The 27,265-nt window shown below is 45.3% G+C and overlaps 1 protein-coding gene across 3 annotated transcripts in view; it reads right to left on the bottom strand.

The window, feature by feature from the left end:
* Positions 1-27,265, bottom strand: part of LOC147103388 (uncharacterized) — a 465,903-nt gene that overhangs the window by 116,708 nt on the left and 321,930 nt on the right. For 2 of the 3 annotated variants that reach the window (XM_085962945.1, XM_085962947.1), the window contains exon 4: positions 16,901-17,008. In XM_085962945.1, the coding sequence (XP_085819071.1) occupies positions 16,945-17,008 (64 nt within the window). In that variant the 3' untranslated portion in view covers positions 16,901-16,944. Of the gene's footprint in view, positions 1-16,900; positions 17,009-27,265 lie in introns of those variants that run through there. The other variant, XM_085962946.1, reaches the window with a different exon arrangement.

Genomic DNA, 27,265 nt, shown 5'->3' with positions numbered 1-27,265 from the left:
TGGGATGTCCAGTGGTCGTGAAAGGCGCTATATAAATGCAAGACTTTTCTTTTTTAAACACAGCAAGATGCCACGAGAAACAATGAGAGGAACAGGTTATATTTTTTAAATGATGTTATTTGAGAGTGGGATTTTGCCCAACTCTGCTTGCTTTCAAAATCACGTCATGGGATCACTATGCACCTGAGCAAATACATGGTCAATTGATCTCTGACTACCACACCAAGCAGCATCTGTCTGACAGCACTTTTGAAGCTCTGATTTACAACTATTTAGTATGGTTTTAGTCTTTATCGCGTTGAGGTCACGGTGCTGGGGAATCTAACAAGAAACTTAACAGTGACAAGGAAGCAGCAAGAGTTAGAGGCAATTTGAATATTGTAGAAATAGATTGGATGCCAAAATATTGTGAAATGTTATGAAATGTGGTTCTCAACGGGATGTTGTGCATTCCTGCTTTGCCATAAGATACTGTTTTTACAATGTATAGCGCAGAAACCCCGAGTTACATAAAGACCGCCTCCAAGCCTTTTCCTTCAGATATTGTGCACTATAATGGGAGAAGTTAATTGTTGCAGTGCGACATCCCAGCAACAACAACAACAACAACTTGTATTTGTATAGCGCCTGTAGCATAGTAAAACGTCCCAAGGTGCTTCACAGGAGTGTTATAAAACAAAATTTGACACCGAGCCACTTAAGGAGAAATTAGGGCAGATGACCAAAAGCTTGGTCAAAGAGGTAGGTTTTAAGGAGCGTCTTAAAGGAGGAAAGAGAGGAAGAGGGGCGGAGAGGTTTGGGGCCCAGGCAGCTGAAGGCACGGCCACCAATGGTTGAGCGATTAAAATCAGGGATGCTCAAGAGGCCAGAATTAGAGGAGCGCAGATATCTCGGGGGGGGGGGGGGGGGGGGGTTGTGGGGCTGGAGGAGTTTACAGAGATAAGGGGGGCGGGGGGTGAGACCATGGAGGGATCCCGTGAAAAATCCCTTGAATTTCTATATTCCCTGGTGTAGTGCATTGCGGCGACCAAGAACCATTATTTTAACTTGCATAGAGTCCCAGAGGCAGCAAAAGTTACAGCTTGGAGCAAAACCAAATAACTTGCTGCACCAATACACCATGGTCACGTCTAAATGCACCGTAGGGAACCTTTAAGAATGTAACTATTTTATTGGGATTTGGGGCTGGAAAATTCCTGGGGGATTCTCCGGCTCCGCTGCCTTAACTCAGCTGCAATGTTCCCTCTAAGCTGCGCGCACGTGCAGCCACGCAGTAATCCGCAAGGTCCCACGCAGGCCGCTCACAAGTTTTACACAGTAAATACCGCGCATGTGAAAGAAATTTAAAGGGACCGCGCATTTAAAGACACAGTCCGCGCGGAACAAAGCGCAGTTTACAGAGGACATTGCTCAGTGCAAGTCCCATTTACGCAGGTAAACGGGAGTTTCCATCAAACTTCCATTAAAGTTACAGTGACGGAGCAGGAGAAGGTCTGAGTAAATGCCCAGCGTAATAATCTAGATCAGCACCACGTCAGTGCTGGCAGTAATTGTTAACTGCTGGCGTTGAAATTACAACAGTTGGAAAAATCGAGGTTAATGAAAGAAAGAAAGACTTGCATTTATATAGCGCCTTTCAAAGATCCAGCTTAATTTTTAAAGCCTCCCTGAAGGCCCGCAAATGAGTGCAGTTTGCGGAAACTCCCAATGGTGATTAAAAGAAAAAGACTTGCATTTCTATAGCGCCTTTCACACCCTTAGGACGTCCCAAAGCCCTTTACAGCCAATGAAGCACTTTTGAAGTGTGGTCACTGTTGTAATGTAGGAAACGCGGCAGCCAATTTGCGCATAGCAAGCTCCCACAAGCAGTAATGTGATAATGACCAGATAATCTGTTTTTGTTATGTTAATTGAGGGATAACTGTTGGCCCCAGGACACCGGGGAGAACTCCCCTGCACTTCTTAGAAATAGTGGCCATGGGATCTTTCACGTCCACCTGAGAGGGCAGACGGGGCCTCGGTTTGACGTCTCATCTGAAAGACGGCACCTCCGACAGTGCAGCGCTCCCTCGGCACTGCACTGGGAGTGTCAGCCTCGATTTCGGTGCTCAAGTCTCTGGAGTGAGACTTGAACCCACAACCTTTTGATTCAAGAGGCAAAGAGTGCTGCCCACTGAGCCACTGGCTGACACTAATGAGTCAAAGTTCCATCAGAAATCCACCAAAGGAATATGGGGTGAGTCTTAAAAGTAGAGGGCTTCATGTTTAAAATAAGGTAGGTGAAGAGGACGTGATCATGCTACACAAAGCCCTCATCCTGCATAGCTTCATGCAAATCCACCCCAACCGATGAAAGGAAACAAATTATCCATCTTGTACTGTCTGTAAATTGTAAAAGCAGTAAGTGTCTGGGTATTGTAACATATTACTGGAAGCCTTTTCTCACTGGATTTACAAAAAAAAAGTTAATAAGCTGTCAGAAATAATGATGAATATGTTCAGTTCCAATTAAGTGAAGACCTGACACGCTAATATTCAAGTCAAATATTCAACTATTCCTGCATGAGAACTTTTATTAACTCTGTTACATAGCGTAGGTATCAATGCTTTCTTCATTTGCTCTTAGAAGTGGCAAGGCCACACTTAGGGCTGGATTTTCATTGAGGAGTCGGGTAGGAGGCGGGACTACAACTTTCGGGGTTGTAGTCCCGCCTCCATCGAGTTCTAGCCAACCCACGCGATTTTGACTTGATTGACCTTGTTGAGCCCGCCCAGTGGGCTCAGCAGGCCAATTAGGGGCCACTCGGCAACAGGTGACGTCACAGATTGATATTTCATCTGTCAAGAGCTTTTGACAGATGAAATATCAGCGTTTCACAACTGTTTGAAGCTGTCAATCACTGGCAATCTGTACTCTAAGTTAATTCCCTCCCCTCAGGATGATTTAGAGATCTCCCCGGAACAGAAAGCTGAATGCTGCAATTTTTGACAGCTCGCGGCCATTCTGCTTTCTGTGCCGGTGAGATGAGACCTGAAGGAAGGAAGGCTGTAAAGGCAAGTAAAGGTAAGTAAAACTTCTTTAAACACTTTACACACACCAAACACACTTACCTTTGCACTCATGCACCCATCACTCACCTGAACACCGGACATCTCGACCCCTCCAAGCCCTTCATCCCGACAGTCCGCCTCCTCTAACTTGGCTTGGTTTGGAGCCGTCGGGAATCCCACATTTCAACATAAAAAATAGGGATTAGGCTAAAAACTGCCTGTTAACTACCTGTTAACAGGCAGTTAATTGGCACTAATCCCCTTCCCGCCTCGGGGAGGCGGGTCCCAGCACAGGTCGGGTATCTGCCTCCTTTGAAACTGGCATGGAGGCGGGTTGGGGGTGGGATGGGGTCTGGACCCCCGATTTCGGGATTTTAACCCCCTACACGCCTCCAATCCCGCCTCCACGGCCCAATGAAAATCCTGCCCTTATTGTCTATTGTTGCCTTACATTGTGCTTAGTAGCAATTGTACAACTCAATGTACAACAGGGTGGTTTGTTATAGAGTCAACCTCAGCGTGGACTAGTCACATGTAGGCCAGACCAGGTAAGGATGGTAGATCCCCTTCCCTGAAGGACATTAGTGAACCAGTTGAAGTTTGTCTGGTTTCTGCCCACAAATCACCAGATTTATTGAATTCGATAACAGCACCCAAACAGTTTTTAACATTGGCCTGGGACCGTGCCTACTTTTGGGACTATACCAGATAACCCGGCCAAGATCAGCAACTCATTGTCTAAGGGAAGGCTGGGGATTCAAACTTGGTCTTCCAGTTAGTGGTGTAATTTCTGCCTTCGAGCCACTGCTAGCAAGGGCAATGTACAGTAAATGAGGTGGAAAAATTCGAACCATTTTGCATTTGGATCCGTCATCTTCACTGCTATCAACCAAGGGAGACATTCTTCATGTGCAACCCTAGACAATGATTATTAGGAGCCTATTTGATATGCATGGAGAAGGGGAGGCAATCACAGCTGACCCCATTCCTGTCCTCATTTGATGTCCATATACATATTCTTTCTATCAGGAGGCCTGCGAGGAGAATCAGGAGTGCGTGAGCACCCTATCTAATGTTACCCTCTCTAGCCAGCAGTGCTATAGCAGAATTTCAAGGCAGCGCATGTTTGAAATTCTGATATGCAAGGCCGGCAGATCAAGCAATGTAGACTCAGAAAATTACCCCTCATGTCAATTGTGCTTTTGGACTGCGCAGCAGAATGCAGCAAATTGGAGATCGGAGTCTAATTTTTAAACAGATTTTCTACTGAACAAAGCAGTTGTTGTTAACATTTTTCCCCATCTTCTCCTGAAGGAGCTGGATCTTGTTGGACTACTGTTCCACAGGTAGCAGGAACCCTCTGATACCTTACCCAGGTTACCATTCTTCATCTACGAACCTAGCCAATGAGTATTGGGGGATTATTTGACTTGGATGGGGGTTGGGAGGCAATCAGAACTGAGCCCACTCCTAGCCTCACCTGACATCCCAATGTAGACATTTTCTATCAGCTATCGCTGGAGAATAATAAAAAAGATTTGCATTTATATAGCACCTTTCACAACCCACCGGATGTCCCAAAGCGCTTTACAGTCAATGAAGTACTTTTTGAAGTGTAGTCACTGTTGTAATGTAGGAAACGCACACAGCAAGGTCCCACAAACAGCAATGTGATAATGACCAAATAATCTGTTATTGTAATGTTGGTTGAGGGATAAATATTGGCCCCAGGACACTAGGGATAACTCCCCTGCTCTTCTTCGAAATAGTGCCGCGGGATCTTTTACGTCCACCTGAGAGAGCAGACGGGGCCTCGGTTTAACGTCTCATCTGAAAGACGGCACCTCCGACAGTGCAGCTCACCCTCAGCACTGCACTGGGAGTGTCAGCCTAGATTTCTGTGCTCAAGTCTCTAGAGTGGGACTTGGAACCCACAACGTGCTGACTCAGAGGCGAGAGTGCTACCCACTGAGTCACGGGCTTGGAATAATCAGGAGTGAAAGCCTTGGCTGATTTTACCCTCCATAGTCGAAGAGTACTGGAGCCAGTTGAAGTGTACCAGTTGCTGCTCCAGTACAAACCAGGCAATCAAGCTATCTCTTGCCCTGCCAGTACACTTTACACCTAATCTCAGCCTATTACCATCTCCTCTAGCTTCTAATACCTTTTATTGTCTCTTTTACTTCTTTTGTTTCTTTTATTCTTTTGTCCAATCGCAGCCCTGCCTCCGATCTATCTTCTTTTCTTTCCAGTTTTGAAGAAGGGTTCGACCCGAAACGTCAACTCAAATTTCTCTCCACGGATGTTGCCTGACCTGCTGAGTTTTTCCAGCATTTTCTGTTGTTATTTCGGATTTCCAACATCCGCAGTATTTTGCTAACATTAACAGTTCTTTTGTGCTACTAATAAAATAGCAGTGGATTTCACCTGTGAATTTTAAGGCATTTTTACACAGTAGAAGTACAGCTGACAACAGTCTGATGCCCCTGATGTTAATAAGACGGCAGTTTCAGTGGAGAAGAGATTGCGTCATGGCACCACTTGACATGTTTAATCACACATGGGGCCGGAATCCAAAGCAGGGTATTTGCTATTTGTCTGACTATAATGTCAGACTCAGGGGGGAATCCTTTATCTGTGGGGATCGTGTGGAGTTATTTCCCCTTGGTTTTTAAGGATGAATATAGCGGTATTGATATTACATATTATGGAGGTTTGTTTTGCAAAATGGGGCAGGGGTTCACTGTGACCATCGTCACTTATGACAGAGCTAATAGTAATAAGAAAAGTATGAGCTGCATTTGGATAGCATCTTCAGGATGGCCTAAAATGTTTCACAACCAATTAGTTACGCTTTTTTTTTGAGTGTAGTCACTGTTGTTATGTAGGCAACCACGGCAGCCAATTTGTGCATAGCAAGATCCCACAAACAGCTATGAGATGAATTATCAGTTACTCAGTTTTGGTGGTGTTCTTTGAGCCAAGATAATTGGAGAATTCCCTGCTCTACTTCATACAGTGCCTCAGGATCTTTTATGTCAACCTGAATGGCCAATGGGGCCTCAGTTTCTTTAATTTTTTTATATTTATTTATTCACGGGATGTGGGCATCACTGGCAATCATTTATTGCCCATCCCTAGCTGTCCTTAAAAAGGTGGTGGTGAGCCGCCTTCTTGAACCACTGCAGTCCGTGTGGTGAAGGTGCTCCCACAGTGCTGTTAGGGAGGGAGTTCCAGGATTTTAACCCAGCGACGATGAAGGAACGGCCGATATATTTCTAAGTCAGGATGGTGTGTGACTTGGAGGGGAACTTGGAGGTGGTGGTGTTCCCATGCTCCTGCTGCCCTTGTCCTTCTAGGTGGTGGAGGTCGCGGGTTTGGGAGGTGCTGCCGAAGAAGCCTTGGCAAGTTGCTGCAGTCCATCTTGTAGATGGTACACACACTGCAGCCACGGTACACCGGTGGTGGAGGGAGTGAATGTTTAAGGTGGTGAATGGGGTGGCAATCAAGCGGGCTGCTTTGTCCTGGATGGTGTCGAACCTCTTGCATGTTGTTGTAGCTGACAAGTGGAGAGCATTCCATCACACTCTTGACTTGTGCCTTGTAGGTGGTGGAAAGGCTTTGGGGAGTCAGGAGCAGGACTGTTGAATGGTTGTGCAGCCCGTTAAAGGGCTGCGCGGCCCAAAATTAAATTACAGGGAACATTGGTCAGGAGGTGAGTCACTCACCGCAGAATACCCAGATTCTGACCTGCTCTTGTTGCCACAGTATTTATGTGGCTGGTCCAGTTGAGTTTCTGGTCGATGGTGACCCCCAAGATGTTGATGGTGGGGGATTCGGTGATGGTAATTCTATTGAATGTCAAGGATGGTGGTTAGACTCTCTCTTGTTGGAGATGGTCATTGCCCGGCACATACGTGGTGCGGAAATTACTTGCCTCTTCTCAACCCAATTTAACAACTTATCTGAAACACGGCGCCTCCGACCATGTATCACTCCCTCAGTACTGCACTGGAGTGCCAACCTAGATCATTGAATTCTACCCCTATTTTCCACTTACATAATTGCAGTTAAAGAAAATAACAAATTTTATAACAGGATACACATTCTAGTATTAGTATGTCAATTCCTGTTACGTGTATTGTGACAGAAGTAAAATTTTGTGTCAAACTGGCTATTCACTTAAAAGGTGCTGGCTGGAAAGATTACATCAACAATCCACGGTGCACAGTCTGCTCAGGATGATCTTGGATCGGTGGTGAGAGGAACATGGGTCGCGATTTGACCAGCGCAGCAGGATTTCCCAAAGGGACATTGAGTGTGGAAATGGAAGGACATGGAAACGCTGAGGGAGGAAGTGAGCAGACAAACTCCAGGGCTGACAGGAAGTTTGCGAAACGTGTCTGTTGATTGTTCCTGCACTAAATAGGAATGACGCATTTCTCTGTGACATTGGGAACAAACCTACAGGAAGCTGAAGCTGTGAAATCCACTTATTGTTCTTTATCTTCAGAGCCACATGTACCGTGATTTGCTCCTTTGTCAGGGACTGGACAGCTTCCCCCGGAAGCACCAGTATCCTCATAATCTTTCATTCTTAAAGGCACTTCCTTTGGTTAAGAAAGACGCTCCCAATCCTGGGGCCATCGGTTCAAATCTCATTGATGACTGACGCCCGACCTACTTGTGATGGGCTCCTCACTCTTCGGAGGAGTTGATTTGCGGGACAACTTATTTTGTAGGAAAGAAACTGTCTTCAACTGGAGAAACAATGCTCCCGTCGGTGAGCAATAAGGACAACTTCCCATTTTTTCATTCTCCAGGTTTCTCCCCTCCCAATCCTGAATTTGTGTTTACTCCCCTCACTGGAGATACGGCCTCACAGGTAGTAGTTAACCTCCGGAACTTTGGCCAAGTGGGTTGGAATTTGAATGTAAGGCTCGACAGTGAGTGTCAGCAGGCTATCTGATTGTGGAGAATATCATAGCCACCTGTCCACACCTGGGATCTATACACACTTGCACATTCAGCAAGGTGGGGGGGGGCTGGCAAAACAATCCTTTCATTTCCTCAGTGGGCAGCACCCTGACTCTGAGTCAGGAGATTGTGGGTTCAAGTCCTACTCCAGAGACTTGAGCACTACAACCTAGGCTGACACTCCTGCATTACAACAGTGATCACACTTTGAAAAGTACTTCATTGGCTGTAAAGTGCTTTGGGACGTCCTGAGGTCATGAAAGGTGCTCTAGAAATGCAAGTCTTCCTTCTTTCTTTCCCTAACCAAGAGGTGCTAGGGCCAGTTGTAGTGCCCCTACGGCAGTCAATACAGATTCACAAAATGGCACTCTATTACCAAAAGATTTTGCTAGCGCATCTATTCGAAAGAATATTTATTATAAAATTGCATCTTTACTTCAACAAAATAGACTGAAAAAGAGCAGCAAGGTTTATACATGCATCATTGTTTATTAAATAAATGACAAAGGCCGTCCTTTCTCTCTGGATACATGGCTAATGCAGCCAAACTGTAAGGTTTTAGTCCTTTTTGTGTTTCAGTTTCCAGTTGCCTTGATATACGACATGAATTGTAGTCACAATGCAGCATCGGTCAGGGGTGATATGTCAGAGTTGCTGTGTAAACAGTAACCGCCTATAATTTAAACAGTTGAGAGCAGATCGGTCCAAAACCATTGCGTTCGTCCTGTGTAAACAGGTATGTTGCTGCAGTGCCAGTGTTTACAGGTCAGTAATGCTGCATTTAGATTGGCTCACAGTGCAAGTGTTCTGATTGAGCCTCTGCTCTGAGATCATCACTGACCTGTCATGTTTCAGGCGCTGAATGACTGAGTTACCCACTTAACCTTATCTCACACTCTCACATATAATCTTTCACCAGCCTTGCAAAAACTGCCCTGCTCCTGCCATTTTCAATCATGGATGGGTTTTAAAAGGAGACTGGGGGAACGATTTGCTCTGTTCAGTACATCTAGTGAAATGTCTATAATAAAATAAAGAACAGACAAAATCTTCTCCATGGTGATCTCTCAGTAAAATGTGCCGTGGAAGGCATTTGACAATGGTCAGCCATTTTATGCACGTTATTGAATGGTTGTCTATATTATTCTTTGGACACTTTGGAAAGTGTGAAAAGCATTGGGAAGAAATTTGTGATAAAATGGCATGCCAATGTTTCTCCAGCAGTCGTCCTAGCATCAGAGATCACGGTGGTTGTTAGGAAATATCTACTCCTTGATCTCCTGCAGCACCAGCAGCAGCTTTCATAGAATCACAGAATAGTGCAGCACAAGAGGAGGCCATTTGGCCCATCGAGTCTGCGCCGGCTCTTTCGAAGAGCAATCCAGTTAGTCCTGCTCCCCCCTCGCTTTCCCCATATCCCAGCAATTTTTTCTCCTTCAAGTATTTATCCAATTCACTTTTGAAGGCTGCTATTGAATCTGTATCCATCAGACTTCAAGGGTTAAGTTACGAGGAGAGATTACACAAATTAGGGTTGTATTCCCTTGAATTTAGAAGGTTAAGGGGTGATCTGATCGAAGTTTTCAGGATATTAAGGGGAACAGATAGGGTAGAGAGAGAGAAACTATTTCTGCTGGTTGGGGAGTCTAGGACTAGGGGCATAGTCTAAAAATTAGAGCCAGACCTTTCAGGAGTGAAATTAGGAAACACTTCTACACACAAAGGGTGGTAGAAGTTTGGAACTCTCTTCCGCAAACGGAAATTGATGCTAGATCAATTGTTAATTTTAAATCTGAGATTGATAACTTTTTGTTAACCAAAGGTATGAAGCGATATGGGCCAAAGGCGGGTATATGGAGTTAGGTCGCAGATCAGCCATGATCTCATTGAATGGCGGAACAGGCTCGAGGGGCTGAATGGCCTCCTCCTGTTCCTGTGTTCCTACGTTCCTATCAGGCAGTGCTTTGCAAATCCTAAACACTCGTTGCGTAAAAAAGTTTTTCCTCATGTCGCCTCTGGTCCTTTTGCCAATCACCTTAAATCTGAGCTGACCAATGGATAGCCAGCCCATAGGCCACGACGCTATAGGGTTTCCGCTGGAGTGATGGCTTCACCCAGTATCGGGGCACTTAGTCCCTTGTCTAACAGAACGCATATCCAAATGTTTCTTGATATGTTATTCTGTCCTTTTCACCCTGAGTCTACGGTAATGCACTGACAAACCTGCCACATCCGTAAAGGAGTCTTACTCCTTGACATATTTTCACTGCAGTTATGGTCTAGTTTTGCGTATACATGATCACATGTATCTTTATTTGGTTCCCTTTCTGCATGATAAAAAGTGTTTTATAAAATAAAGGTTACTTATTAGTAGAAAAATTTCACCATCGAAAACCATCCCCAGTTCTCCCAGTTAAGGTATATCTCAAGCCCTTTATTGTATTTTATATGATCTCCTGTCAAGTCAATATTCCTGAAAAGTAAAAAAAAAACAAACGATGCAGCAAGCTGCAGGAAACAGCTGTACAGCAATCTTCATTCTTACGCCAGAATAGCATTTCAATGACAAAAATGTTCTGGGTGGAAGACTGGCGAGGGAGGGGCACACGGGGGTGTGCAGGCATTCTTGCACGATGCAGGGAAGTAACGAAGGGGCCAGGGAGAAGGAGAGTGAGGGGGGGGGGGGGGAAGAAAGGCTCTGAAAGGTCAGCGCGCAGTGAATTCCGAAGCGGGCGACGAAAGATAAAGAAGTGGTGCTGTTGACAGGGACTTGGAGGGGAATGAGAAGCGTAGCAGCTGGCAAGCTTGGACTGTGTCCAGTAAACACGGGGAGCATGGAGGGACAGATGCTGCCGCTTGTGGCCGTTGTTATGGCAGCAGAAAAAGGCTTTTGGAGAGAATGGTGTCATTCACTATTGTACTCGGCCCAGCCATCGAGTACTGAACTGGAAGATCTTCCCAATTTGATTCAAAACATCTGAAGGAATTAAATTTTGCTTATACAATATATAAAGTACACATTTTTGACTTTTAATAATTATCTGTTTGTCTTTCTCTTTATCTTGCAGCACTCCTTCGCTGTCCGTCTGTCTGGAAATATTCAACTTTTAAACGAGAATAATTGCCAATGGTATAAGCAAGAGGACAGATGTCCCAGTGACTGTATGATCTGTCTGACTGCCTGTGTGTCTGTCTGAGTGAGGCTGATGCTTTGAGCCTTGGTATCTAATGGTTTGCAAAACTATGGCCCCCTGAAGCTGGCAGATTGCCAGTAAAAATTCAACCGGTTCACTCATGTCCTTCAGGGAAGGAAACCTGCCGTCCTTGCCCCAGTCTGGTGACTCTCGACCCAACCAAAGTGGTTGATTCTTAACCGTCTGTGATAGTGGATTGGCGGTTAGGATCAGATCAGCCATGATCTTATTGAATGGCGGAGTAGGCTCGAGGGGCCGATTGGCCGACTCCTGCTCCTATTTCTTATGTTCTTATGTTCTTATGTCCTCTGAAGTGGCCTAGCAAGCCCCTCAATTGTATCAAACTGCTCTAGTTCAAGGAGAAGTCCCACCACCACGTTCTCAGGGCAACAGGAAATGCTGGAAAAACTCAGCAGGCCAGGCTACATCCGTGGAGTGAGAAATAGAGTCAACGTTTCAGGTCGAAGACCCTTCGTCGGTTACGACCTGAAACGTCGACTCTGTTTCTCTCTCCACGGGTGTTGCCCCTGGCCTGCTGAGTGTTTCCAGCGTTTCTGTTGTTATTTCGGATCTCCAGCATCCGCAGTATTTTGCTATCGTACTTTCTCAGGGCAGTTAGGGATGGCCAATAAATGTTGACCTTGCCAGACCCCAAGAAAGAATAATTTAAAAAAAACCAACAGCAGGAATATTGCAACCACTTTTAAGGCAGACGATACGAAACCAGCAAGGAACATTGAGTTCCTTCAGTCCAATTTGTCCAAACAAATCAGGGTAATTATAAAGTACAAAAGGTCCTGATGAATGGCCATCGACCTGAAACGTTAACTCTGTTTCTCTCTCCACAGATGCTGCCTGACCTGCTGAGTAATTCCAGCATTTTCTGTTTTTATTTTTAATTATAATATACATTTGGGGACTGGATGTCCGCTGAATTTGGAGTGACTCTGATTTATAACGTTAATTACACCTATGTCCTCATTAGGTACTTAATAAGGTACTTAACTGTATTAGTTCTGAGGGTCTGCAATTGTACAATCACTGCAGGGTTTGGATCTGTAGCCTGATTGAGCTTTCAGGGCTGTAGCCTAACGCACTTCCAAATTTACTATAAAGCTTCCCTTTAGCACACAACTTAGGAACTCATTGCTGCCTGACATGATCACCGACAGTGGGTGAATAGGCCTCTCAAACTGTGCCATTGTGGCGGCCAGCAATAAATCTGTACTTTACGATAATATGAATCTGGAAGTGTGACATTATTGGTTATAAATTAGAAATTAAATCACTCTGCCTGCCGAAGGCCCATCTGTGGCCTTGTTTGGGAAACTGTCTGATGCCTATTTCAGCCAATTTCAGCAGTAAAAAGTTTAATTTGCAAAAGTGTTAAATTTTAAAGAATAATTACATACCCTCATCATTTATTTGATGAATGTAAAATAAATCACAACCATTTTGTATTCGGACATTCTCAGGGCCCTCTTAGTAAAAAAAAATAGTACTGGAGAAATTAATGGGACTGAAAGCCAATAAATCCCCAGGGCCTGATGGCCTACATCCCAGGGTTTTGAAAGAGGTGGCTATAGAGATAGTGGATGCATTTGTTGTCATTTTCCAAAATTCCATAGATTCTAGAATGGTTCCCGCAGATTGGAAGGTAGCAAATGTAACCCCACCATTTAAGAAAAGAGGGAGAGAAAACGGGGAACTACAGAGCAGTTAGCCTGATATCAGTAGTAGGGAAAATACTAGAATCTATTATTAAGGACGTGGCAACAGGGCACTTAGAAAATAATAATAGGATTGGGCAGAGTCAACACGGATTTATGAAAGGGAAATCATGTTTGACATATCTGTTGGAGTTTTTTTAGGTTGTAACTAGCAGAATAGATAAGGGGGAACCAGTAGATGTGGTGTATTTGGATTTTCAGAAGGCATTTGATAAGGTGCCACACAAGAGGTTATTAAACAAAATTAGGGCTCATGGGATTGGGGGTAATATATTAGCATGGATTGAGGATTGGTTAACGGACAGAAAACAGAGAGTAGGAATAAACGGGTCATTTTCAGGTCATCAGTGCTTGGGCCTCAGCTATTCACAATCTATATCAATGATTTGGATGAGGGGACCAAATGTAATATATCCAAGTTTGCTGATGATACAAAGCTAGGTGGGAATGTAAGTTGTGAGGAGGATGCAAAGAGGCTTCAAGAGGATATAGACAAGCTAAGTGAGTGGGCAAGAACATGGCACATGCAATATAATGTGGAGAAATGTGAAGTTATCCACTTTGGTAGGAAAATTAGAAAAGCAGAGTATTTTTTAAATGGTGAGAGATTGGGAAATGTTGGTGGTCAGAGGGACCTGGGTGTCCTTGTATACGAATCACTGAAAGTTAACATGCAGGTACAGCAAGCAATTAGGAAAGCAAATGGTATGTTGGCCTTTATTACAAGAGGATTTGAATCTAAGAGTAAAGACATCTTATTGCAACTATATAGGGCCCTGGTGAGACCACACCTGGAGTATTGTGTACAGTTTTGGCCTCCTTACCTAAGGAAGGATATACTTGCCATAGAGGGAGTGCAACGAAGGTTCACAGACTGATTCCTGGGATGGGGGGATTGTCCTATGAGGAGAGATTGTGTAGACTAGGCCTATATTCCCTAGAGTTTAGAAGAATGAGGGGTGATCTCATCAAAACATACAAAATTCTTACAGGGCTTGACAGGGTAGAAGCAGGAAGGATGTTTCCCCTGGCTGGGGAGTCTAGAACCAGGGGTCACAGTCTCAGAATAAGGGGTCGGCCATTTAGGACTGAGGTGAGGAGAAATGTCTTCACTCAGAGGGTGGTGAATCTTTGGAATTCTCTACCCCAGAGGGCTGTGGAGGCTCAGTCGTTGAGTATATTCAAGACAGAGATCGATAGATTGTTGAATATTAAGGGAATCAAGGGATATGGGGATAGTGCAGGAAAGTAGAGATGAGGTAGAAGATCAGCCATGATCTTATTGAATGGCGGAGCAGGCTCGAGGGGCTGAATGGCCGACTCCTGCTCCTATTTCTTATGATCTCCCCCTCAGATCAGTACAAGCATTAGATGGATAGATACCATCAGAGCAGAAGCAGCCGTAGGAAAGTCTATCTCTATATTCTGACAAAAGGGTTTCTATCAGACATGTTAGCGTCCCTTTTCTTTCTTTCAGATAGTGATGGATCTGTTGAGTATTTCCAACATTTTCTATTTTTACTTTGAAATCTCGGGCTATTCCTAATGCCGTATGATGTCCCTTTCATCCACCCATTGTAATGTTTTGGCCACTTGATTAAGGTGGCTCTATGTATGTGTGCAAATTCCATCTCCGTCTCTCACTCTCTATCTCTCATCTATGCAAGCATTTGCAGACTGAGATTAAATCAGAGGGATTGAGAAAGACCTGCTGATTTACTGCACGTCAGTCTGGAGACTTGTGACGATGAGTGGAAATGTTCTCTGCTTTGAAAAGAGTTTCTAAAGAAGTGAGATTTATTTTCGTAAGTTTTGTGATTCTTAATAGAGGCTCTAAGATAGAGACTGCTGAATAAATTGCCCCTAGAACTGATATGTTAAGAAATAGATTCAATGTTTGCTTTTTCCTATGTTCTAAAATGTTTTTTTAATTTCTCTCCAATTTTTCCCCTCCTCCCCCTTCCCACTGACTCCCTCACTGGCGATCTGGTTCCGTGGGCATTCGGCATTCCCTGATACTTCACCCAAGTGGCCATTGCTCATATGTGAGCTTTTGATGTGAATGTCCGCAGACTATTCAACCTCAGGGGAGGGGTGGGGGCATCACAGGCTAGCCTGATCCTGTCCTTGTTCAGTGTCCACTAACCAGCACCTCCAGCTAGGATCACTGGATGCTGGTCAGGAGTCAGAACGGTGGATCATTTTCTGCTCACTAAAACCAATTGTAGCATTGCCCCCACCATCCTGCTGATAGTTAGTCTTAAAATGTTGTCGCCAGGAACTTTTGAATTGCAAGGCAGAGATGTCTCTGTACAGCAGTGAGGAACCAAAATGGCAGTGAACCGTAATGTTGTCGTATTGCCCTGTGGCTTGGCTGCCATTCTGTTACATTATTTCTCCCCTCTCTGTAAAGCACCCTGGAACATTTTCTATGTTTAAGGCACCATATAACTGTAAGTCTTTGTTGTTATCTTGAACACATTGAAAAAGTTATCTTAATAGGAAAAAAAAATAGATTATGATCTACAATAAAAGAACGAACTAGGATTTACATAGCGCCTTTCAAAATGCTTTACAGCCAATGAAGTGTCACCCTCATCCATGCCTTTGTGACCTCTAGACTTGACTATTCCAACGCACTCCTGGCTGGCTTCCCACATTCCACCCTACGTAAACTGGAGGTCATCCAAAACTCGGCTGCCCGCGTCCGAACTCGCACCAAGTCCCGTTCACCCATCACCCCTGTGCTCGCTGACCTACATTGGCTCCCGGTTAAGCAGCGCCTCGATTTCAAAATTCTCATCCTTGTTTTCAAATCCCTCCATGGCCTCGCCCCTCCCTATCTCTGTAATCTCCTTCAGCTCCACAACCCCACCGAGATATCTGCGCTCCTCTAATTCTGCCCTCTTGAGCATCCCTGATTATAATCACTCAACCATTAGTGGCCGTGCCTTCTGTTGCCTAAGCCCTAAGCTCTGGAATTCCCTCCCTAAACCTCTCCGTCTCTTTACCTCTCTTTCCTCCTTTAAGATGCTCCTTAAAACCAACCTCTTTGACCAAGCTGCCCTAATTTCTCCCTATGTGGCTCGGTGTCAAATTTTTTGTCTTAAAATACTCCTGTGAAGCACCTTGGGATATTTTACTACATTAAAGGTGCTATATAAATACAAGTTGTTGTTGTTGTAATGTAGGATGCCAGTTGGAAATAGTGGCAAGGCCTCCTCCCAACTGTTCAGCTGGTAAACGGACCACCGAGTGTGTTACTGAGCCAAACCGACCATGGAGGCCCCGGGTTCAACACCTGTTCTGTGCCCAGTGATCTTATTTCAGTCTGAGCAGCAGTGAGCACTCTGCAATGGGTGTCCCTGGGATAGGGAGTTGGCAGGTCCGCCCTCTCCCGCTCTCAGCCAATTGACCTTAGCTGGAAAGCAGGCATGTGTGCACGTTGGATAAGCATTGAGGCTGGACTGCAGTGTTCTGCCTTGTCAAAGGCCCTGCCTGCCTGCATGCCCGCCAGAATCTCTTGAGAAGCAGGGTTATTGTAAGAAATGCAGTGGATTTGTTTTCAGTCTCTAAGCAGTGGGCTTGTGGTGTGCGGTTGCCTAAAAGTAGATTTAAAAAAAATCTAATTTCTTGTTTGCAGACAGAACTTGCTAAATACAATGCCCCTTTAAGCAACTAATTATCCTTAATTATATCCAATAAAAAAATTGCACTCAGTTTCTTTCATCCATTAGTAGTAAATTGTTCTGCACCTTGTAGCTCACCAGCTGATACCCAGTAAATTAATGTTCTGTGTAATTATCACGTTGAATATTACAAAGAATAAGAAATGAATAGAGCATCAGGTAATGTTTTCCTTAAGTATAAATGTTGATATTTAGTGCAAGCGCTGAATCAGGACCCCACCCCCTCCAAACTTCCTTGTGCCTAATAGTAAGCACTTACCTTCTGAGATTCCTCCAGTCGCTGTCTCAGGAGAGGTTCTTGCACTAAGAACGAAGGATCTTCTTTGACAGGTAGTCTTCTTTGAGTTTCTGCCAGCGGTATTTCCAGCTGCAGGAGAGATGGTACATAGGGAGGAGAATCAGGTGCAGTTTACACAGCTGTTCCGGGAAACAGCTCTCTTGCAAAGTTAAGTCCTGGAAATAACGGAACATTGCGATCACACCTCTGGTGAAGAAGGCCCAGCAGCGCCTATATTTCCTAAGGAGGCTGAAGGGATGTAACCTGTCACCCCTGATCCTCTCTAACTTTTACCGCTGCACAATAGAGAGCATCCTGACGAACTGTATCACAGTATGGTATGGCAGCTGTAGCTACTATGACCGGAAAGCCCTGCAGCGGGTAGTCAAAACTGCCCCGGCATTACCGGCACCCGGCTACCGACCATAGAGCACATATACCAGAAACGCTGTTTACGGAGGTCACGGTCCATCATCAAAGACCCTACCCACCCCAGCCACAGTCTGTTCGCCCTCCTGCCATCTGGGAGACGCTACAGATGCATTCGCACCCGTACGACCAGATTTAGGAACAGCTTCTTTCCCAGGGCTATCATCCTACTGAACTCCACAAATAAACTCTAAAGCCTGCACATCTGCCAATGCACTTTATTATGGTTATGTTTATGTTAATGTATTACAAGCCAAATGTATGTTGAATGTTTAAATGTCTTAATCTAAATGTACACTCTCGGGAGCCGCAAGCCTACATTTCGTTGTACTGCACTTGTGCACTAACAATGACAATAAAAGTTGATTTGATTTGATTTTGATTTGATTAAGAAGGAGAAAATGCTGCCACCCGGATCTTTGTTACGCAGAGGGCGCAGAGATTAAAGTTTCTCCCCACGTTCTGGATATAAAAGCAACTTCAGCCCATCTGCTGCTGATACCCTTAGCCATTCCTTTGTCACCTCGATACTCGGCTTTTCCAAAGCTACTTCAACTCATTCAAAACCCTGCTGCTCATATCCTATCCAGCACCAGGTCCCACTCACCCGCCACTCCTGCCCTTGCTGAGCAGCCAGTCCCTCAACGCCTCCAATTCCACATTTTCATTCTCATATTCAAATCACTTCATGGGCTCATCCTTCCCTATCTCTGTAACCTCCTCCAGCCCTACAAACCGCCCCCCCCCAGGACTCTCCATTCCTTCGTCTCCCCCACTCTCTCTGCCCCACCAAGTGCTGGCTGTGCCTTGAGCTGTTTAGGCTCCACGCTCTGGAATTCCCTCCCTCGTCTCCTTTAGGACCCTCCTTAGAACCAAGCTTTTGGCCACCCCTCCTAATACCTCAGTGTCAGCTGCGGCTCAGTGGGCGGCACCCTCGCCTTTGAGTCAGATGGTTGTGGGTTCAGAGTCCCACTCCAGGGACTTGAACGCAAAAAGCTAGGCTGGCCCTCCAGTGCGGTACTGAGGGAGCGCTGCACTGTCGGAGGTGCCATCTTTCAGATGAGACGTTAAACCGAGGCCCCATCTGCCCCGCTCAGGTGGATGTAAAAGATCCCACAGCACTATTTTGAAGAAGAGCAGGGGAGATATCCCCGGTGTCCTGGGCCAATATTTATCCCTCAATCAACATCACTAAAACAGATTATCTGGTCCTTATCACATTGCTGCTTGTGGGAGCTTGCTGTGTGCAAATTGGCTGCTGCGTTTCCTACATTACAACAGTGACTACACTTCAAAAAGTACTTCATTGGCTGTAAAGAGCTTTGGGACGTCCGGTGGTTGTGTAAGCATGAGTTTTTTCTTATCTTTCTTCTCCTTCTTTGGCTCAGCACCATTGTTGTCTGTCTATGCCTTTGTGAAGAGCCATGGGATGCTTTTCCAGGTTAAAGGTGCTATATAAATGAAAGTTGTTGCTGACGAGACATATTTCTGGTTAAAATTTGTACTACAAGGAGTTACTCTAAACCTTTGTATCTGCGGTGAGAGGGAGCATTGATCATAAATGCTTTTACCATGACTAATGGCCACATATTTCTATCTGGATTCAGTATAATTCACCCAGTTAAATAAATTGTCAGCAGGATATCTTGTACATTCTTTTTTAAGTATTTTCAGTTGAGAAATATTTTTCATCAAAAAGCAGCCCCATTATCCTCATTTTTTTTACATTTAAACCTTTGTAAATTCCACCCTGTTGAGATAAGCTCCTGTCTGTCTGTTCATGTGGATGTTAAAGATCCCGTAGCTGTACTCAGAGAAGACGAAGGAGCCGGGCCAATGTCCTGGACAAAATGATCCTTCAGCAAAGAACATTAAAAACAGATTAACTGCTCATCGCTGTCATTGCCGCTTGTGGGATTATGTTTGCTCTGCAATCGACTGCTGTTGGGTAAACCGACTATTCACACACTGCTGGGGCCTATTTCTGACAGAATCAGATCCTGGTGTGCTATGCCCATTCGAAAGCATCATGCAAACTTAGGAACACAGGAACAGGAGGAGGCCATTCAGCCCCTCGAGCCTGTTCCACCATTCAATGAGATTGTGGCTGATCTGCGACCTAACTCCATATACCCGCCTTTGCCCCATATCCCTTAATACCTTATGTTAACAAAAACCTATCAATCTCAGATTTAAAATTAACAATTGACCTAGCATCAACTGTCATTTGCGGAAGAGAGTTCCAAACTTTTACCACCCTTTGTGTGTAGAAGTGTTTCCTAACTTCACTCCTGAAAGGTCTGGCACTAATGTTTAGACACTGCCCCCTAGTCCTAGACTCCCCAACCAGCGGAAATAGTTTCTCTCTATCTAATCTACCTGTTCCCCTTAATCACCCGATCTAATCACCTCTTAATCTTCTAAATTCCAGGGAACACAACCCTAGTTTGTCACTCTTTAGTGCCATTATTTTCTTCATTACTGTTAATTTGCTTACGTTAATTATGGTGAGTCCCCATCTCTGACTCAATATTAGTTTCCTTGGGATGTCGGTTATGCTATCCTCTTCCTCTACTGTAAATACTGACATATTTAACATGTCCGCCATTTCCTTATTTTCATTTATAATATCGCCATTATCAGTTTATAGGGGGCCACATTGAACATAAGAACATAAGAACATAAGACGTAGGAGCAGGAGTCGGTCATTTGGCCCCTCGAGCCTGCTCCGCCATTCAATAAGATCACGGCTGATCTGATCCTGGCCTCAACTCCGCTTTCCCGCCCGCTCTTAACCAGCCTCTTTTTCCCAATATAATTGTAAAGTTCTTTTATGTTGAATTTGATATCCCTTTCATATTCCCTTTTTGTAACTCTTACTATCTGTTTTGTCACCCTTGGCTGTTCTTAATTAAGGTTGAGGCCCAAGGGAGGAACAGGCAGGAATTCCAGTAAATGGCAGGAGCCCCACCTCTGCTGATGATAGCTGTATGGATGGGGGAGGGAATTCAAGAGTCACAAGTGCATATGCGCAAAGGAGGGCAGAGACACAGGTCCTGACTGGCACACCATCATTGTGCTGTGAGTGTGCCCCCACCCACCCTCCAGGCCAGCCTGTTATATAGAAACGCCTGTTTCTTTAACCTGATTGATCTTCTAATTACCCTCCTTAAGCAAGGACACTGAAGCCAAATGTAACAACCCCACTGTTAGCCTGACACCATCCTGGTCTCTATGATTTCGCACCCATTGTGCCATCAGTGAAAGTCATATTTATTTAATTTAAAGTTTTATGTCCTGGTGTATTTTCTGAATGAATACTCAAGGGTGAGGCTATTGTCTAGAGTATTTTAGAGTGACTGGGAGAGGTGACACACAGACAGTACTGTACAGTCTGGCTCTCTTAAATCCAGTTGCGAAATCTAGTTTTCCCCACTGATGTGCCAAATAACTGCCCGAATCCGTGAAGTTAAAGCTTAAGACTGAAGCCTTTTATTAAATAAGAATCATGGCAGAGTTAACAGAGTTCATCATCGACCGAGCCCTTGGTAGAACATACCAGAAGAGGGGCGGGGCCAGGGAGGAGCATTAGTGGTTCCCCCCGGTGGAACATTCCAGACATTGCAAGTACAAGTACAAATATCAGAACACAGTTATTTCATCACATTCACCCCCTGCTATAGATTCAGTCTGTTAGGAGGTCTGATAATCCTCCGGGAATGACGTAACTCTTGCTGAGGCTCCTCCCGGAGTACTAACTCCGGTTCATTCGAATTCCCAGAATCATCAGTATTTTCCACACTGAGGGTTTGTGTCTCTGAAGGTCCAATACCACGATTGAAAACTCTACTCTCAGAGTCGAACTCTTTTCGAGCTCCAGCAGGTGCAAGATCTTTAATAGAGACCGTATCCTCTCGCCCATCCGAATATTGAATATACGCATACTGGGGATTAGCATGGAGGAGTTGTACTTCCTCCACCAGTGGATCAGTCTTGTGGCCTCTCACATGTCTGCGCAACAACACAGGGCCCGTGGTCGTCAACCATGTGGGTAACGATATTCCATTAGTAGCTTTTCTTGGAAAACTAAACATCCTTTCATGAGGGGTGGCATTCGTCGCTGTACACAAAAGAGACCTTATGGAATGCAGCACGTCTGGCAGGACATCCTGCCAGCGAGAGGTCGGCAGGCCTCGTGACTTCAGAGACAGTACGATAGCCTTCCACACTGTCGCATTTTCTTTCTCGACCTGCCCATTACCACGAGGGTTATAGCTGGTAGTTCTACTCGTTGCAATCCCCTTCGATAGCAAAAACTGTCGTAATTCTTCGCTCATAAAGGAAGAACCCCTATCACTATGTATATAGTTAGGCATGCCGAACAAGGAAAACAGTTGGCAGAGGCATTTAATTACAACAGCACTAGTCACATCCGGACAGGGGATAACAAAAGGGAACCGAGAGTACTCGTCTATAATATTAAGAAAATAGACATTACGGTCGCTCGATGGAAGGGGACCTTTAAAATCGAGACTCAAACGCTCAAATGGTCGAGTTGCTTTAATAAGATGAGCTGGCTCGGACGGCTTATAGAAGCGGGGTTTGCATTCAGCACAAACATAACAGGTTCTGGTCATTGTCCGGACCTCCTCAATAGAGTAGGGTAGATTGTGGGACTTAATGAAGTGGTTCATTCTGGTAACCCCAGGGTGGCAGAGTGCGTCGTGGAGACTTTGAAGCTTATCTGTACCTAGACTAGCACATACTCCTCGTGACAAAGCATCCGATGGCTCATTAAATACTCCAGGCCTGTACTGAATATCATAGTCATATGTTGACAGTTCTATTTGCCATCTTAAAATCTTGCCTCTCTGCTTAGTGTTGAACATAAAGGCCACAGATCGCTGGTCAGTAATGAGCGTAAAACGTTGGCCAGCGAGATAATGTCTCCAATACCTGACTGCTTCAATAATGGCCTGTGCCTCCTTTTCCACTGAAGAATGTCGAACTTCTGGTCCTTGCAATGTACGAGAGAAGAAAGCTACTGGTCTACCAGCTTGGTTAAGAGTTGCTGCCAACGCAAAATCAGATGCATCACTTTCCACTTGAAATGGGATCTTCTCATCCACGGCACATACCACTGCCTTCTCAATGTCCCGTTTGATATTAAGGAAAGCCTCCTGAGCTTCCGCCGATAGCGGAAAAGACGTCGACTTAATAAGAGGTCAGACTTTATCTGAGTAGCTAGCCACCCACTGGGCATAGTACGAGAAGAATCCCAGACACCTTCTTAAAGCTTTTACAGTGTGAGGTAAAGGTAATTCCTTAAGTGGGCGTAATCTTTCAGGGTCTGGCCCGATTACCCCATTCTCCACAACGCAACCAAGAATACACAAATGTGTAGTATTGAAGGTACACTTGTTTTCGTTGTAGGTCAGGTTTAACCTCTTTGCAGTCTCTAGGAACTTCGCGAGATTTTGATCATGCTCCCGTTGGTCACGCTCACAGATGGTAACATTGTCCAGGTACGGGAATGTTGCTTCCAACGCGTATTCATCCACCATACAATCCATCTCCCGTTGGAAGACGGATACCCCATTCGTCACTCCAAAGGGCACCCGAAGGAATTGGTACAGGCGCCCATTAGCTTCGAAGGCCGTATAAGGTCGGTCTTCTATTTTGATGGGGAGTTGATGGTAGGCAGACTTTAAATCAATGGTGGAGAACATGCGGTACTGAGCTATCTGGTTCACCATCTCAGAAATACGAGGCAAAGGATAGGTGTCTAATTGGGTATACAAGTTTATAGTCTGGCTATAATCGACCACAAGTCTTTTCTTCTCATTAGTTTTAACCACCACCACCTGGGCACACCACGGGCTACCACTGTGTTCGATGATTCCCTCCCGTTGAAGCCTTTCCACTTCCTCTTTTATAAATGTTTTATCTTCTGAACTATACCGTCGACCCTTAGTTGCTATAGGTCTACAATTAGGAGCAAGGTTCACAAACAAAGAAGGCGGACTTACGTTTAAAGTAGAAAGGCCGCAGACTGTGAGCGGAGGCTGAGATCCACCATACTTAAGGGTAACGCTTTCATGCTGACACTGGAAGTCCAAGCCTAATATTAAGTTCACACACAACTGAGGTAATATGAGGAGTTTAAAGTCCTTATACTCCGTATCCTTAACGGTCAATGTGACTTTACAATATCCAGTTACCTCCGAAGTAAGGGATTTGGACGCCATCACAATTTCACTTTGAGTAGGATACACCTTCAATGAACAGGAGTTAACAAGGTTGGGGTGTATAAAACTTTCAGTACTGCCACAGTCTATCAAACACCCAGTAGGACGACCATTAATCTTAATGTCCATCATAGATTTTGACAAGGAACACGGTATGGTCTGGTCAACCGTAGCCGAGGCTAGAGTAAAACGATAGGCGACAGCAGAGAAGACATCGGGTACAGGATTACCCTTACACACTTTACTAAAATGTCCCCGTTTCTTACATTTAAAACAGGTAGCCTCTCTGGCTGGGCAACTTTGCCTGGGGTGTTTAGATTGGCCACAAAAATAACACTTAGACCCATGGGGCACAGCCGCAACAATAGGATTAAGTGGGGGCTCCATTGGTGTTATGGATGCCTCCATACTCAGAACACACGAGGCTGAGAGAGATGCATGGGCTGATGCATACACTTCTGAATTCTTCTGGGCTACATCTAACGATCGAGCAGCAGTGACAACCGTTTTTAAAACTAACGAGTCGTTCTCGAGGAGTCTCTGTCTAATATAATTAGATCGGAGGCCAGATATGAAAGAATCGCGGATGGCTTCTTCCTGATACACTATGGCAGAGACAGCCTTGTAGTTGCAACCCTTAGCCAAAGCCTTAAGGTCCTGCAGGAAATCGTCCAGAGATTCCTCGGGTAATTGCCTGCGAGTAGACAGGAGATACCTGGCGTATACTTCGTTAACCGACTTAAGGTACTGGGCTTTAAGAGCTGCGAGGGCCTCTTCATATGTAGTAATATCTTCAATTATAGAGTAAGTTTGATGACTTACCAAGTTGGTTAGAAGACCCAACTTGTTAACCGTCGGATCGGTCGATGATGCGATGAAGTGTTCAAAACATCGGAGCCAATGCGTAAATTTCTTCGACGCATCTGCCGAATGGGGATCGATATCCAGACGCTCTGGTTTCAAAAATCGATCCATCTTCCAAAAGTTGTAATTTAATAAAATTGATGTGCCAAATAACTGCCCGAATCCGTGAAGTTAAAGCTTAAGACTGAAGCCTTTTATTAAATAAGAATCATGGCAGAGTTAACAGAGTACATCATCGACTGAGCCCTTGGTAGAACATACCAGAAGAGGGGCGGGGCCAGGGAGGAGCATTAGTGGTTCCCCCCGGTGGAACATTCCAGACATTGCAAGTACAAGTACAAATATCAGAACACAGTTATTTCATCACACCCACGATAGCAAAATACTGCGGACGCTGGAAATCCGAAATAACAACAGAAAACGCTGGAAAAACTCAGCAGGCCAGGCAACATCCGTGGAGAGAGAAATAGAGTCAACGTTTCAGGTCGAAACCAATGAAGGGTTTCTGAAGAAGGGTTTCGACCTGAAGCGTTGACTCTGTTTCTCTCTCCACGGATGTTGCCTGGCCTGCTGAGTTTTTCCAGCGTCATCTGTTGTTATTTCTAGTTTTCCCCAATTCAGTTAAATGGAAGCTTGCTCAATAAAATGCACAGTAATGGCCTTTTTAATTTCCATGTAAGTTTTACAGTCCATACACAGTATACACTTAATAGCAGATTAATGGCCTCGGTCCAATCTTTGCACATGCTAATTGGTCATGTACATTTGTCTATACATAATATTCGTTAATGAATTCCCACCAGCATAAAATAACAACTCTGGGGGGGAAAAATTCAGTTGCTTGTGCCTCCCGTTAGCGCCTTAAGAGGGCGCTAATGGGACACAAAGCAACTAGCGCCCGGGCGCAGCGATGTATGCGCCACTCGCGAAATTAACTAGACATTTTGCGCCCGCAGATCGTGACGTCAGTCGAGTACGCAATGCCCCGGTAGCGCCCCGGACCGGATAGTGAGTGGCGCCCCCTGCCTTACCGCCTGCCGCAAGCAACGACAGGTTGAGGGGAGCGTTTTGCAGTCAGGAAGGGACTGGGGGAGCGCTATTTAAAGGCAACTGCTTCCTGCCTTTTTTTGTCGGTGACATTTTTGCACCACGCATTCTGAGAGAGAGAGAGAGAGAAACTTCTGGAGAGATTCAACGCTGTGTGAAGGGGTTTTGGGTACTGAGCAGCACTTTGCAGGTTCATTTTGATTTGCCCTTCCTTGCTTCGCCAGCGCTCTGAGGTAGCGCCTCGCTCCTCGGCCTTTGCGCCTTAAGACAGGTGTGAAGCGCCTGATTTAGCGCTCCAATCACCTCCAGGGGCGATAAAAGCCAAGTTTGCTGTTGGAGGCGATAATTAGCGCCAGGTGCTAAACTTTGCGCACGGCCGATAATGGCGCCCCAAACGGGGCGATACTGAATTTTTCCCCCTGGGTCTTTAAATTGCCCCATACTGACTTGCTGTCATAAACAAAAGCCATTTTCTGAGCTGTTTATGATCAGTTTATACAGTCAATGTAAAAGAGTAACCCTTTCTACACTTAAAAAGTGGAGCTGGATAACCCTGTACAGTAAATGTAAATCTAGAATCGTAAAGGGGAGTTAAAATTGAAAGCCAATTTGTGTATGTGCAAAGGACAGGTGGGCTTTCCCCTTATTGTTCTCTTCTTCTCCTGCTGGTGTTGTGACTTGCTGAGGTACAATACCACAGGCACCGGCACCCCGCCCCTGCTAAGCTAATCCATCCACTGTATTATTGCACTCAGCCGTGGCTCAGTGGGCAGCACCCTTGCCTCTGAGTCAGGAGGTTGTGGGTTCATAGTCCCACTCCAGAGACTTGAGCACAAAAATCTAGCCTGACACTCCAGTACAGTACTGAGTGAGTGCTGCACTGTTGGAGGTGCCGTCTTTTGAATAAGATGTTAAATTGAGGCCCCGTCTGCTCTCTCAGGTGGATATAAAAGATCTCACGGCACTATTTCGAAGAAGAGCAGGGGAGTTATCCCCAGTGTCCTGGGGCCAATATTTATCCCTCAATCAACATCACTAAAAACAGATTATTTGGTCATTATCACATTGCTGTTTGTGGGAGCTTGCTGTGCGTAAATTGGCTGCAGCGTTTCCTACATTACAACAGTGACTACACTTCGAATGTACCTCATTGGCTGTAAAGGGCTTTGGGATGTCCGGTGGTCGTGAAAGGCGCTATATAAATGCAAGTCTTTTTTTTTTACCTCTACCATCGTTTTCAATGCTTTTTCCCAGTATGTCCCCTCCATTCTGCCAGTTCCAGTCCACTCTTTATTTCCTCTTCCCTCCTTCCACCCCCATCTGTGGTAGAACCTGCAGCGACCACTGTTCTGCACCATGAAATTCCTTATTGAAACCCCTCTGCCCTGCTACCTCTCTCCCTCCCTTCAAAAACCTCCTCAAAACCTCCCTGCTTGATTCTGCCTTTGGTCACCTCCCCCAGCTTCTCCTCTGCGTCCTGCTTGGTGTCCTCTGGTGCCCGACAAAAGCTCCTTCGGACATTTTGGGCTGGATTTTCATTGGGCCGTGGAGTCGGGATTGGAGGCATGTGGGGGGTTTAAGATTCCGAAATCGGGGGTCCCGACCCCATCCCGCCCCCAACCCACCTCCATGCCAGTTTCAAAGGAAGCGGGTACCCGCCCCGCACTGGGAGCCGCCTCCCCGAGGCGGGAAGGGGATTAGTGCCAATTAACTGCCTGTTAACAGGTAGTTAACAGGCAGTTTTTAGCCTAATCCCTAT

This window comes from Somniosus microcephalus, chromosome 20 (assembly GCF_052327205.1).
Source record: "Somniosus microcephalus isolate GS21.2 chromosome 20, FLI_Smic_1.0, whole genome shotgun sequence".
Classification (NCBI taxonomy): domain Eukaryota; kingdom Metazoa; phylum Chordata; class Chondrichthyes; order Squaliformes; family Somniosidae; genus Somniosus; species Somniosus microcephalus.
Note: the sequence above shows the minus strand (reverse complement) of the source record. Positions and strands in the feature narration are given on the sequence as shown.